General features: G+C 33.6%; 1 protein-coding gene across 1 annotated transcript in view; it reads right to left on the minus strand.

The window, feature by feature from the left end:
* Positions 1-2206: 2206 nt before the first annotated feature.
* The window catches only part of LOC148280116 (odorant receptor 4-like), a 37713-nt gene continuing 24282 nt past the window's right edge, over positions 2207-15637 (minus strand). The window contains exons 2-8 of the mRNA XM_088228915.1: positions 11053-11258; positions 8718-9217; positions 7970-8144; positions 5565-5661; positions 5380-5481; positions 4130-4285; positions 2207-2411 (exon numbers count right to left, since the gene is read on the minus strand). Of these exons, the coding sequence (XP_088085041.1) occupies positions 2349-2411; positions 4130-4285; positions 5380-5481; positions 5565-5661; positions 7970-8144; positions 8718-9217; positions 11053-11216 (1257 nt within the window). The 5' untranslated portion in view covers positions 11217-11258 and the 3' untranslated portion in view covers positions 2207-2348. The remainder of the gene's footprint in view (positions 2412-4129; positions 4286-5379; positions 5482-5564; positions 5662-7969; positions 8145-8717; positions 9218-11052; positions 11259-15637) is intronic.

Below are 15637 nucleotides of genomic sequence, written 5' to 3' on the forward strand. Positions count from 1 at the left end.
ATTTAAAAAAAAGTATGACATGATGAAAAAATTCTTGAAAAATCGTAACAAATTTTATTCAGTATCACCCTTTCCTTGCGCATACTTCTATACACCTAGTAAGTAAAAGAGCGATGGATGAGATTCCAAAAATGAGTAGCGCATTGTTAAATTAATGTTGATTAATGTTACCGTCTTATTTCTTAACTGTGTAAAAAGAGGTTTCAGTATACTATGTAAAATTCATTAAAAAAACAGCCATGACGGTTTTCAAGATATATATAATTCAGGGGTTCAAATACTGTGTACGTAACACATACTCATCGCTTTTTACGCATATCCTTTGACTAATTTCAAAACAGAAGTTTTACCGTGGAATTCAGCAAGAAAAAAATATCAACAAATTTCTTGTCTGACCAATTTTTTACTCAGTTTTCTAATCAATACAAAATATGCTGAACTCAAAACGCAATCTCTATTTTTGTGATTTTTGGTTCACTGCCGTTGTGTGAGACAAAATGGCGTTGTTTGTACAAACATTTAGTATCAGCACCTTTTCCTAATTCTAATACAGCTAAAGCTCAAAATGACTGAATATTCTAGACATTGCTGGAACTATGTTAAAGCCAAGGAGTGAAATTTTAACATGTTGGGAATGTTATATTTTTCGATTATCGTTATAATAAAGTTGGTGGGTAGTTTATAATTATAAAATACATTTGTAAGTTTTTGTAAAAGTCTTTGGCTTACGAGTATGTTTGCAATGAGTGTCCATTTGTATTGGAAATATATAAATGCTTTGGAAAAACATGTTTTTTATTTGTGTGAGGAAACATCAGATCTATCAGCTTCTTGTTAGACAGCAGCGTGGAAGGTAAACTTCAAGTTTCTTTTCATTTTGTTAGATTAATGTATTAAATTTGAAATTTAAAAGAATTACTCATTTTATACCCCCTTTGGATTCCAAAAAATGCAGCGTACTTCGATCATCTGTTACGTTCCCAAGTTCTGAATAATAGCCTAATTCAAGTTCATATTTTAGGAGCAAAAGGCAACCAGGAGTTTTTGATTTATGGAAGACGTATTGCAAAGGTATATAAAGTATCCTACGCTTCAGGTGCTAGTCCAGGGCCCTGATTACGATAGGAAGTTAACAGAGTTATAAAGAAAAGTGTTTTAAAGAAAAAAATGTATGCATATTCTGCTTTTCATACAGAAAACTTCATTTTACTTCATAGATAAAATTGAAGATAAATGTTAACTTCCCGTTGTAATACGGGCTCAGGAACGATTAAATATTGTAGTTTAATATGTTTAAAATCCCAGGACCTCAAGAATGGTAGGCGGATGCGCTAAACACTACTCAATGAGATGAACCAATCTCCACTCGTTTTCCTTATTCAGGATTTTTACCACAGCAGCCATCAATTTGAAAACACTCGTCCAAGGTTGTGGTTCTATTTTACACAGAAAACTGTATTCTTCATCTGCCCGGACACAAAAAGTTAACTAACAATTCAATAAATAGCAGATCATTTTACTTTCAGGATAACACTGCAAGTTGTAGTACAGAAAGAAAGTTCTGTGGATTAAAAAAAAATTTTTTTTTTTTTAATAGATTATCTATATATAGTTTTTATGTATCGTATTGTCAGAACTATGATTTTTAAAGTTTTGTAATTACTCCGCCGCATTAAGTTATGCTGACTGGTGAGTTGGCTTCCCGGAAACTGGAAATCTATCACAACACTCCATCGTTGGTTGATTCAGAAGAACTTGTGACGTAGTTCAGTAGAAGTAATTCGTTTTTATTAAAATATTTTTATGAATTTTTTCATACCTTTTTGAGAAACTTCGGAGTACAATTAAATTCTATAATTTTTACCGCGTGTAATAAAACATTTTTAAACCCAAATTCGCGTAGCACTAAACTTCCTCATTACAATGCCCTTGTTTTTATAATATACAGAAATAGGACAAGAGAAGGAAGAAAGTGAATAAAAAACTTTACAATTTTGCAATGCAAATATTTATTGTGTTAGTATAATTTTCAAATACAATATATTTCAGTTAATAAAATCATGTTCATTAAGAACAGTAGATCTGACATTTAGTTGTTTTTCTATGCATTTTCTAGTCAAATACAGTAAAAATAAACTGATCCGAAACCAAGTGGCCGATTAAGCAACACGAGAGCATCGCATTTCACTCAGTAGCCCGGCTCTTTAAAGACCTATATTTGGGGTCGTGAACTAATTTACGGGGTCCCGTCACAATAGATCTACACAGGTCGCAGTGACATCAGGAGCTTATATAGCACTGCCTCCCATTTTCCAAAATAAAAATATAAACTCATAGCATCCCCGAAGTTAGAACTTTTTATCGTAAACTTTGTGTAGAAGAGTAAAATAAGACCAGCCACCACTTAGAATCTGAAAATAAAAATATAATATGGTGAATAATGTATAAACAGCTCGAATAATTAAGTTATTTCTCTTGAGCAAAATGAAGATAAAACATACTTTAACAAATCACAGCCGCAGAAGTACACTGTGGTTTGTCTAAATTTGGTTGTTTTGAGTTATGAATGCATTTTAACACTTTTTCTCTTCGGAACACATGTATCTGTACGATTTTTTTAGCGGCATACAACACAAACTGTATTCTTTAAAATCAATTGAGAAAAATATTGAAAAGAACACTGCAGTAATTATGATGCTACAGTGTTTTTATCATATTTTAACAGTCAAATAAATGATCAAATACCACAAAAAATGCTGGACATTATAATGTCAACATACATTAAGTTACGAGCATCAATAAAGTAAAGTTTACTTTTGGTCTCCTGCAAAATGACCGATTTAGATATACCACAGTGTACTTCTGGGGGTGTGACATATTGATTGTCATATTAAAATCCGATTAAATAATAGATAAAAATCACAGCCTGATTAAAAACAGTTTTTAAAAAACATAATAAAAACAGTAGTCTTTTGAGTCAGTGGTACTTCCATAGAAGCTCATAATATAATGCCTTCTGGGTGCTTTGTAGACTGACTACTGTAGTAAAGAAAGCATACATCATGTCACGCAAGACGCAAGTGAATGAAAATATATAAGTATATATCATCGGTAAACGGTGCAGTAGCAATAAGGCGTTATCTATTTTTTTAAAGAAAATGTTTTACAGAAATAAATTTGCCATAGGGACTGAGGGCTGTTAGTTTTAAATTATTGCTATTTTTACTCTAAATAATGATAGTTTTTCTGATACTTCTGCGGTATTTTTGGGTAATTAAAATCATAAGTAATGTAATAACAGAATGCTTTTTCAGACCCCCTGCCAAAAAATTAAATTGACAGTTATGCAATATTACAAGTATCACCAATGATATGAGCTTGTCTTACGTATGGTATGCTACTACATATGTACGTCTAAATGTTTGTAGACATTGCTGGATTTTACTTAGGGAGTTGTAAAGATTTGCAACAGAGAAGTAAAAAAGATTTGATAAGGGAATATGGAAGTCTAGGCATTTACAGGGCTTATGACCTGTCATTGGCTGGTTTAAGTGGCCACTTTACACACTGTGTAACATTTACTGTCCTTCCCATATTATTCTGCCCATATTCCCTTCTCAAAAATGTTTTCCCTCTGGTGCAACAAATTTAGATCTAAATAACTCCCTAGGGAGGATATCCAGCCTGTCTACAAACATTTAGACATACTCAAAACATTGTTAAATGAAATAGACATCTTTTCATCATCTAAGAAACTGGATTCTATTTATTATACAATAGATTAATTTCAAATAATGTTTTATTTTATTACACTGCCATATTTCAAAATATAACATCTGTATTTCCTCAACTCTTCTGTCTGTTGGCTTTTTTAAAGTAAAAGAGCTGAAACCTTTATTGACTTGGATGAAATTCATATGGCTGAATTATTTCACCTACTAGGCAATGTCTAAAAATACTTTCCAAGTGTTGTACTTCTTTTAATGCCAGTTAGTCAAATAAAATTATTTTCAGTATTTCTAACTGTTTGTAGACGAGGCTGGAAAAGCCTTACGACATCATCTATAAATGCGATGCGAAGCTAAGAAGTGTTAGGAGAATGATTTAAGAAGAAAAAATAATTTCTTACTGATGTGAATGAGCTCAGCGAAACATTAGTGAATCTCATGGCAGTAATAACAGCTGGAGTACTGGATCTGATCTGCAACATGAGGACTGCGTTTCTAAAGGTCGCATTCCCATCTACCCATTTGGATTGATAGGCTGCATCTCGGACTGCCTCACTCTGTAATGTGCATGCCATTTAAGACTTTATGTTTATTATTTATGTATATAGCAAATTATTTTTTACACATATAAGAACGAATATAGTATAAAGTCTCCACTTGTTTCGTAAAAGCACGTAAAAACTGTTTGGATAAACATTCTTAAAGGAATGGTGTTACTTTTAATTGTGTGGGACTCCAAGTTCACCCGGAAATGAATATCCACTGTCAGCCAACCTACTATCCTATTAAAGACAATGCAGAAACGAAATCACACATTTCCTGTGTGTCATCAATTGATTATCAAAACACCTAAATTACTGATGGCAAATTGTTGCTGACATGTGTGGATATCAACATCGTTCTCTTCAACCTCCAACTGGGTAGGAGCTCCCCATGTATCCACATACAAAAAATCCTACAATTGTAGTAGTTAGCGATAGTTAAAAATCAAAGATAAAATGTAATATTTTAAAAAAGTATTCCTTTTTTACTGTGCTGCTTAGGTAAAAATCCTAAAAACAGGAAATCGAATGGAGAAAAATTTGTCTTCTTGGGTAGTGGTTGGCACGCTCGCTTACCATGCTCGAGGTCCTGGGTTCGATTCCAGGAAGGTCAACAATATTTGTTTATAAAGTAGTTTTACACGCCAATATTAGCACCTGAAGTGTAAGACTGATCACTTTACCTTTTTGTAACACATGATCGAGATACACAGCATGATTTTTCCAATGGAGTGCCCTATGCACCATCAGGAGTGGATTATGTTTCAATAATGATGATGGTTCTCGTTTTCGTTTAAATTAGATTCAGATTTTATTTTTTACTATCATTTTCGACTTTTAACTATTCCTAATGATCAAACAACCAGGCCTTACAAAGCTTAAAATAATTTAAATTCAATGGATATTTTTTTTCCAAAATTTTAAACTTTTCTTATATGAACAGGGCCGCAAGGTAGGTGTAAAGAGTGCGGGTATGTTGTTAGTAACAAAAAATATCTGTCTGCTTTGTCACCGAATATCCTCATAATGCTTTTTATAATTTAATGTACCTACCTATATAACCTCTGTAACAATGCAAAAATAATTGTATATATAAATAAATGCCATACCTCCTCTATTAGTCTATTTCCATACAAACACATAAGACCTATTTGGGATATCGAAGAAGTAGTAAAAAGACAGTATTTGAAAACTTTATCCGGTGGTGCAATCTGCAACAAGAAAACGTTGAACATTTTAAGTTATTTTATAACTTTAACATAATATAAACAAATTTAAGTTTTTTTCTTCTTACCGTGATACTGAATATTTCTATACAAATGAGCAATGAGCTGACGGCAAAATTGAGAAAGATTACAAATGAAAATAAGCTCTCAATTCTTTCGCAGAACCTAAAATAAAAACAATTCCTCATGATCGTAGAACAATGACGCATGTGATTTTTGATCAACTTCACATGAGAGAAGTTAATTTTTTTTTGACACTTTATGTTACTACTTGATAAAAACAAAAGTATATTATTTGATACATGGGTTATTTACTCAGCGTAAGAATGCGCAGCAGGTTACGCATTATTACTCCGAGGTTATTATAATGCATTTATTTTTTTCAAACCAGGAAAAAAAGCCTTTATCTAACTTTTGTAATGTAGCATTTTTCGCACATCCGTCGTTGTTCTACGATCCCGACGAATTCATTAATATCAAAATAATAATTGGATAACATAAAAAGTGCCATTTTTGTTTTTAAAAAATACACACGGGCGCTTTAAAATTTTAAAGGATCAGATGGGGAACAGTTTAACAAAAAGTTTTATTTAATTCGAGAAAAATCTGTATTTATTTAATAGAGACTTTTCTTACGGTAAATCAAAAAATAATTATTGATTTTAATAAAAAATGGGATTTTGATTTACAAAGTGATTTTCTGCAGTCACTTTAGATCTGGAGGGCCCAGATATTAAAATGATTTACTTTCAATTTCAAAAAGTTAGATTAATCCTTTATTGGACACAGAACAAAGTAGTACCTAAATATATCTACCACCAGAATTGAGGTATTTATTTTCTTATATTTCGTGTTAATAGTAAGTCTTATGTCCACAATATCGTAATAACTAAAATATTTTGTATTTTACATCAATGAGGAACTTCAGCCCTACGGGAAATTGGATACAAAAAATGTTTTCTTACGCGGGGTAAAAATTAGAGCATTAAATTGTACTGCAATGTTTCTTGAAAATGTACAGAAAAAATAATAATAAATATTTTGATAAAAACGCACTACTTTAAATGACGTCACTGGTTCATGTGAATCAACCTATAACCTAAGAGCTATGGAAGATTTCCGGTCTGCTTGTCGCTTCTGGACCAATGGGAAGAACTGAATGAGAATAAGCGGAAATGAACCTCTGACGTTACACGCGGAGTTATTTCAGAAATACAAAACTTTGAAAAATCGTAGCGCCGATAATACAGTTGATCAGTTTTTCACTCAGATTTTTCAAATGGACATACAAATTCTTATTATTTTTAATTAGATTTTATCTTGTTTCCGAAACTGAAGAGGCCCATTAAAGGACGACGCTACGCTACAATTGAGGAGATAAAGACGGCACTAAAGGAGGAGCTGAACAAGATCCCAAAAAATGATTTTTCGAAGTACTTCGAGGATTGAAAAAAACGTTGGCACAAGTGGATAATAGGGTGGGGATTACTTTGAAGGGGACAAAATAGATATTCATGAAAAAAAAAAAATTTGTAAAAACACAAATTTCGCGTTACTTTTTAAACAGACTATGTAGATACATGGGTCGAGTATTGTCACAACTTCTACATTCTTTTACTCACAATCGCTGTTCACTTCCCACCTCAGTATCCTTTGATCACCCGCCACATTAATACCTCGTGTCGTACATCGCGCGTTTATTTCGTTGAACTTGTGTGCCGCATTATAAAACTTTGTTTTCACCAACCACCAGTGTTGAGCTCCATATCAGGGCCTGCCCTCGTGTTAGTGTTGCTCGCGAGTGTCAAGTCGGATCCGACAAGTCCATCAAGAACGAAAATAAGGTTAGTGGCATCCCTTCCTAATCTATCTCATTTGTTGGGGTTGTGACCGATTGACACTGCATACCGCTTATCGAGAATACTCACTTATTTTCATTAAATTCAATTACAGTCCACTCCGCTCAATAATATCATAGAAGCCTCGCATAAGTCTTCGCCCCCCGCTATTTCGCGCCTTGCATCTGCGCGGGAACTCGTTTTCCCAGCAGTGGGGAATTTATAGACAAATGTGCGAAACTGCTTATTAGTCGAAATGGTGAAGACGGAGTCAATTGTAATTATTAATTATTATAATATGACTTAACAATAATTCATTGAAAAAATGAGAACAAGAAACGTTGCTAAAAATCACATACAAATCAAATATATGAATTTGATATCAAGCTGTCAAGCTGATCCAAGTAGCACGGCTTAAGTTGTTTTATTTTTAACAGTTCAATTTAAGATAAACAAATAAATGGTTTGTTTTATTTAAATCTCCGGGCCTGCTCTTTTTGAAAGGTGGTAGCCCTAGTAACCAGCCCCAGTGAGGTTACTATTTCTGTCAGTATTTTATTATTAATCATTGTTTATAATGAAAAAAAAAATGATTAAATAAAAAATAATAATAGAAAAATAATGACGTATCTTACATATACAGTTTGTTGTGGTATTCCACCACACTCTTGAGATTTTTATCAAAGTTACTGTCATTCGAGTCCAGGCTTAAGATGTGCATATGTAGGAATTGGAAATGCATACACACATGTGCCACTAAGAGGCAGAAAAAACAGTCGCAAGCGGGAACAACTGCCCCTATATAGATTCCTGAAAAATTAAGTAGGAACATAAGCTTATCAAGTATCAGCGCCCATTTTACAGTACCGTAAAAGCATACAACATGAGACTTGAAAGTAATTTGAGACGGAACTTCCGCGGCACATAATATTACATGTGGTATCATTGCAACTCAGGCAGCACTGGCAGTGTCCTTCCAATGTTTTTGCTTGTGAACGTATATTTGCTGTCAAGAGGAAATTTAGACAAAGTAAGTAGGTTGTAAAGTAAGTATTGAGAAATTGACATTGATATTACTACGTGTTTTGCTTGCCAAAGTCGACGTGATATGACGTGACGTCACTTGCTCCCTCTGCCGCTTTTTAGCTCGGATTTGTATGGAGTGTCATCTCTATATATTATATCTTAATGGCTAAAAGCTGCACATATTTTCTCTCAGCTCTGTCTGGAGTATAAACGTCGATGGCTAGCCATATTACAAAACGGCTACACATGTCTTGAAAAATTCCCCAGAACGCCAGGGGAACGATCCGGCGCAAATAACAAACATTCAGACAAACAAAACATTATTGAAATAAAAGCGTTTTAAAAAATATTGCTTACCGCCATAGCATTGCGAAATATAAGTTGGAATAAAAACCGCTACAGATGCTCCAAAGTCGTAGGGGTACCACACTTGATACGGTTGACTTATATTGTCATTCCACTCAGCACTGTGTCCCAAATGCTTCATAACGAGATTATAAACAATGACAATTATCGGCAACGTATTGTAAATTAAAACCATTACAATAGTGACATTCATGTAGAAAAGACAAAAGATCTTCGTATGGACCATGTTGTCTTTAATTATCTTACGGATGCGACTGTTTTTGTTAGCTGGCCACATTTCTCTCAGGTCTTCGACTAACTGGAGGACTTCGGCATTCCGCGTCAGAAGGATCATGGATTTGTAGAGGCCGAAGCAGCACGTTATGAGGCAAGGCAGCATGTCGGAGGTTAATAGGAACCTATCTTCATCGCTGACGAAGAAGAGAACTAGGTTGACCATTTCACCACAAATGAGAGGGATCGTGTTACAGTACCCAATTACGTACAATATTCTGTAACAAAACATTTATTTAGTTTGTTTATATATAAACAATGAAAGTGCTCACTCCTTTCTCCAAACTGTTCATAAAGACTGGCCTTTAATTATGTTTTTCTCATAAAAACAAAACACATCGTAGAATTCATACAATGGTTTCAATATATCGCAAATCGGCAAAATATATATCCAAATTTGTCTCAATAAGGAAGTTCAGTGTCTTTCTTATATATTTTTTGTTTTTAATAGACTGTTAAACTAAGTAAATTTTTTAAATTTTTTATTTTTAAATATCTCTGAAATATAAATATTTCTGAAATAACTCCGCGTGTGACGTCAAAGGTTCTTCTCTGTCAGTTCTTCCGATTTACGGCAGGCATGAGCAACCTTTCTTAGGTCTAGGGCCAAATTATCATTCTGTCTCCGAGTCAAGGGCCGGATCAAATTATTAAACGCCATTAGTAACAGTAAAGTTTGTAGGTGAAAATTCTTGATGGAAGATTTTAGAAAATAAAAAATTAATCCACAAATTTGGAATATCCAGTGACCGGTTTCATCGCTTTCGCGACATCTTCGAGACTGGTATCTTTTTTTAAGAAATTCAATGTATTTATACAAAACAGAGGTAACGATAGAAAATTCAAAATTGTATGAGGGTAAATTAAATTAAATTATTTTTGTCTTAAGGATCATTTATAAAGTGTTTCAGACTAAGATCTACATTTCGCTGAAAACCGTACGTGAATCATTTATGCCGTTTAAAGTGGTTAGTAGACAGAACATTCCTATATACTTTTAATAGGTACTTTTAATTTTCTTATTATTTATATTTTTTATGTAGATATGAATTAAAATTTTCGATTTACTTTGTTTTATTTTTTATCTCGTTTTGATAACATTTATGAGCACACACTATTTATAGATGTGTTTTTTCCCTATTTTTAAAATATATTCAAGTAAATTGCTATTCTTTAATTTTAATTGTATTATTTTACTCTATTTTTTACTTTAAAAAAAACATTTTCTTTAAACTATTTTTATCTGGTTTTGTTGAGTTTTTTTTTCTTGATAATATTTTTCAAAGCATCAAAACAAAATTATAAATGTTCATTATTTTATACGTGTAGAGTATTATGTCTGTACTCTTTTTATTTGATTATCAATTAAAACTAATGTCTTAGCACCCGATGACAAACTATTATTGAATAGTTTATCGGGACAAAATATATTTTAATACTTTGTTTTCTGAATAATGTATTAATATGTAATAATGTGTATATTTGATTGAATTAAGACTCTATATTAAAAAAAAGAAGATGTTCAATGACATCACTCGTACAGAAGAATTTATTATATGTATAAAGATTCACGAGAACCTGTTAGGTTTCAAAGTAGTTCATTTTTATAATTTTTTCATACATTTTCGAGAAACTTCGCAGTACAGTTAAATACTCTAATTGTCACCGAGTGTAGGAAATATTTTTTTTATCTAATTCCCGTAGCACTAAACTTCCCCATTGTCCTCATGATTCGAATGTATGATTATATTATATTTGATAATGTGTGATTCGTAATTTGTATAATTTATATTGTAAAAATTATTTCTGATTATCTTTTTTGCATTGTATTCTTTGGAATTTGATTATTTATTACATTTACCTTTTTTTCTAGATTGTTATTCTATGTCATTATAATTTGATCTATTTAATTTTACTATGTATTTTTATTGTTATTTATTGTGGCTTGACAAGGGCATAGCCTAAAAAGCCTTAATAAGTTCATAAATATTTAATTTTGTAATTTTGAATGAATACATAAATAAATAAATATTATATTATATTATTTTCGTACCTCTGCCGAAATGAGATATGGCCGATATGAAGACCTCGCATTCCAGCTAATCGAAAAGTGTTGTCGATGGATTTAAATCCATCGTCAAAGTCCACAGCTAGATTCCGATCTTCCTCCGTTTCTTCTTCATCGAAATTATTTGCCAATGTTCCAGGCTTGTTCATTTTAAAACCAAAATAAAACTATTTGTGTGATTTGGTCAGATTCTAATAGGAAAATAAAAGATTTCGCCTCGAGTTAAGCATTAAGAAGGTAGTAAAATATTAAAAAATGTGCTAACGCTTACCGTCTACAGGATGACTGTGAAGTATTTTAAACGCTAAATCGTATTTTTAAAATTTTTATTTATTTATTTGGAAGTTCAACAAGGATACATAAAATACATACAATTTTTAAGTAAGCATTGCTAACATTCTTTATACATATTCTCAATTATAGAACTCCACCATCTTTCATAAATTATATAAAATAAGTGTGTAGCTTAATTAAATAAATTTAAGTAACAATAAAGACTAAGTGAAAGATAAGAAAAAAGACTGAGTTAAAGAAATAATTTGTCGGCCTCGTGGTGTAATGGTCAGCGCGTTAGCCTGCCATGCAAGAGGTCTCGGGTTCGATTCCCGACATGGTTGATGTGAAATATTTATTTAAAAGGGTGTTTTCACACTAGAATATTTCATAGTCCCTGGACTGGTACCTGGAGCGTAAGACTGATTATTTTACCTTCATGTAACAAAAATGATCAAGATACGCTGCGATTGGTGCACTAATGCAGTGCCCTATGCACCATTAGGTGCGGAAAGGGAACGACGATGATAATAAAGAAATGAAATTGAGTTAAACAAAAGAAACTTTTTTTTTAAAGAAAAGAAAAATAAGAACATAAGTATAAGATGTAATAAAATAAACTAAAATTAATTTACATACACAAAAATAAAGATTAGGCATTTGATTTAAGAAACATAGTATTTTTTTTAAAATCATTTTCTTTATCATGATATATGTCAATGTTAACTATTTTTTTCTATTTTGTTATAGAATATTCTTGCTAGAGGGTTAAAATGTGCCATATTGTTTGTAAAAATTGGAAGGTAAAATAACTTTTATAAAATAAGCGCGTCTGCCTACCATGTAAGAGGTCTCGGGTTCGATTCCCGCCATGGTAGACGTGAAATGAATATTTATTTAAAAAAATGATTTTTCACAGAATATCTCATAGTCCCTAAAGCATAAGACTTATCATCTTACCTTTTATGTAACAAAAAATAATCAAGTTACGCTGTGATTGATGCACCAATGCAGTGCCCTATGCACCGTGAGGCGCGGAAAGGAAATTATGACGAAATTGTCTAAAAACCTGTTGTACCTTTGTGTTGGCCTTGTTGATGGAAACAAAATGGATGACATTTGGCCGACTTGATTACTAAGCATTTTCTCTCAAATAAAGGGTAGTGACATTGAAAAAGTGGACAAGTGTAAGTACCTCGGCAGCATTCTAACAGAGATCCTCGATCTCGATGTAGAAATTAAATGCAGAATTGAGAGAGCAAGAGCTGCTTTTAACAAAATGAAATCCCTTTTCTGCAATGATAATCTTAACTTAAAAATAAGGCAAAGATTGGTAAAGTGTTATATGTGGTCTGTATTGTTGTATGGCTGTGAGACTTGAACTCTGAAGGTGAACACTATGAACAGGCTGGAGGCTTTTGAGATGTGGTTGCATGGCAGAATGCTTAAGATATCTTGGACAGACCTGACAACGAACTCAGAAGTTTTAAGTCGAGTCGCTTGTTCTAACAAGCAAAGAACTCTTGACCACCATAATAGTTCGTAAGTAGGGTATATAATGCGTGGAGAAAAGTACCTTTTGCTTCATTTAATTTTGAAGGGCAAGATTGAGGGTCACCGAGAGGCTGGAAGAAGACAGATGTTCCAGCTGCGTAATATACGAGACTGAACTGGCTTCAGGGCTGTGGAGCAGATTTTTTGGACAGCACAGGACAGAGAGACTTTCGCCAGAGTGATTGCCAACATTGGGAATACCTGACAGGGCACTAAGACAAGAAGAGTTTCCAATGATTGTAGACAAGGCTGGATTTCACTCCCTAAGAAGTTATCAAGATCAAAACAGATTAGGAAAACATTTTCGACAAGGGAACATAGACGTCTAGGCATTGACAGAACTTATGACCTATCATTAGCTGGTTTTAGTGGCCATTTTACACACTAACTCATGCTTTAAGTTTTTACTTCACATAAATCAACAGGTGGAAGAGTTTAGGAAATGTGGATGTTTAAACATAGGCAGAATGGTGAATCTTACACTAGTGAGTAAAGTGGTTACTTGAACCACCCAATGACAGATCAAAAGTCCCGTAAATAGCTAGATTTCCATTTTCCCTTTTCTGAAATATTTTCCCTCTCCATTACAGCAAATTTAGATCTACATGACTCCCCGGGGAGGATATCCAGCCTGTCTAAAAACATTTGGACATACTCAAAACATTATTGTTGTATGAATTTGTTTATTTATATATGTTACATTTTGATTGTGCACCTTTTTGCACTAATTGGTGCAAAAGTGCAGAGGACAGTCTGTTACACCTACACACATCAAAATACGCAGACATATTCACTCTTCTAAGGCCGAAAGAGTATTTGCACGGGCCGAAGCGGCTCTCCTCAGAGAGAGAATAAACAACACCCGCTTTGAATTAGACAAAATGTCGAAAAGCCTGTATGAATTACATCTGCGACTTGGAGCTACACTTTCATACGAACATTTTAAGAATATTGATGAAATAACATACTGCCAGTCAGCGAGAAGCAACTTGTCAACCGAAAACGTGCAAAAAAAGAAATTCCAAGAAATGGAAAATAAGAAAATTAAAAATGTAACCAAACTGGACTCTGATAAAGTGGTGGTGAATTAATCTAGTCAAATTCTTAACAAAAACGCAATATCGGTACTCAGCAAAGGACTTAACTTCAAACAAGCATACTCGAATAAAATACATGATTTATTGAAAAGTGACACCTATGAAAAATTAAAGAAGAATCCAACAGATAAAATCGACAGGAAAATGAGAGAATTGGTAAAACAATCAAGCATTCCTAAGGAGGACCATTGGAAATTTTTTATGCAAGCCTCCAAAACCCCGGCGCTCTACGGATTACCTAAAGTGCATAAAGAAGACACTCCGCTGAGGCCAATAGTAAGCGCGATAGGCGCGCTGACATATAAGCTATCACAATATCTAGCTTGTAAAAACAAGTGCACACAGGAAAGACGTCGTCCTTTATAAAGGATTCACCTTATTTGTAAGCATAATAAAATAATTAATGTCTCAGAAGGAGACATCCTTGTCAGTTTCGATGTAGTATTATTGTTTACTAATGTCCCAATAACTGATTCAATGGCCCTTTTAAGAGAGATTTTTGATAAGGACATGTGTGCCTTATTTGAATATTGTTTGACAAATGGATATTTCTCTTTTGAAAAGGAAATTTATAAACAGATAGAAGGAGTAGCTATGGGTAATCCACTTTCGCCCGTAATAGCGAATTTTTTCATGGATTGCTTTGAAATTACCGCTTTGGATACTGTTCCCTTCGTCCCCAAAGTCTGGCGGCGTTACGTCGATGATGTTTTGGTGATATGGGATCATGGATCAGATAAACTTAAAGTGTTCCTAGAATACCTGAATAGCCTGCATCCTTCTATACAGTTTACAATGGAAAAAGAAGAAAAACGGGTCCTTCCATTCCTTGATGTCGAAATTATGAGAAAACAAGACGGGAGCCTGGGCCATAAAGTGTATAAAAAGCCGACTCATACTAATCGGTATCTTCGTGCTACCTCTCACCATCCTCTCTCATCCGTCCCAAAAACTGGGTCTCATAAATACACTTGCCAGAAGGGCGACTCGTATTTGTGAAGAAACAAGCTTAGAAACTGAATTGAATACATTAACAAACGCGCTGGAAGGAAACAGATACAAAAAGAAAGAAATTTTGGCTAGAATAGCTTCTATATCAAACACAAACAATACGTATGACAGCAATAACGATAATTATAAAGGGATAGCTTGTTTGCCATATGTAAAGAATATTACGGATAGAATTTCCAAAATCCTTAAAAAACACCAGATCAAAACTGTTTTCGGCACGTCGGCAAAAATAAGAGATTTTCTTAAATCAGCAAAGGACCGGGATCCTCTCGAAACCGACGGCTTTTACAAACTGGATTGTAAAAACTGTTCTAATGTATACATCGGGCAGACAGCCAGAAAGATTACAACGAGAGTAAAGGAGCACACGAGTGCACGCAGGCTCGGCTACCCCGAAAAATCGGCCTTGGCCGAGTACCACATAGAAACGGGGCATAAGTTTTCCTTTGAGCCGATAATCTTAGGGAGGCCAAAGAACCACCAAACTCGACTAGTAAAAGAAGCGATTGAGATTTACAAACATCCCGACAACATACAACTACTATGGGGAGCAGGATATCAAAATGACATAAACTGACTACAAAGACAACAAAATAAAATATTAAAGTTAGTATATGACCTTCCTATTTAACTGC

Source organism: Micrasema longulum, unplaced genomic scaffold, assembly GCF_059751315.1.
Source record: "Micrasema longulum isolate JH-2025_06_02 unplaced genomic scaffold, ASM5975131v1 h1tg000614l, whole genome shotgun sequence".
Classification (NCBI taxonomy): Eukaryota; Metazoa; Arthropoda; class Insecta; order Trichoptera; family Brachycentridae; genus Micrasema; species Micrasema longulum.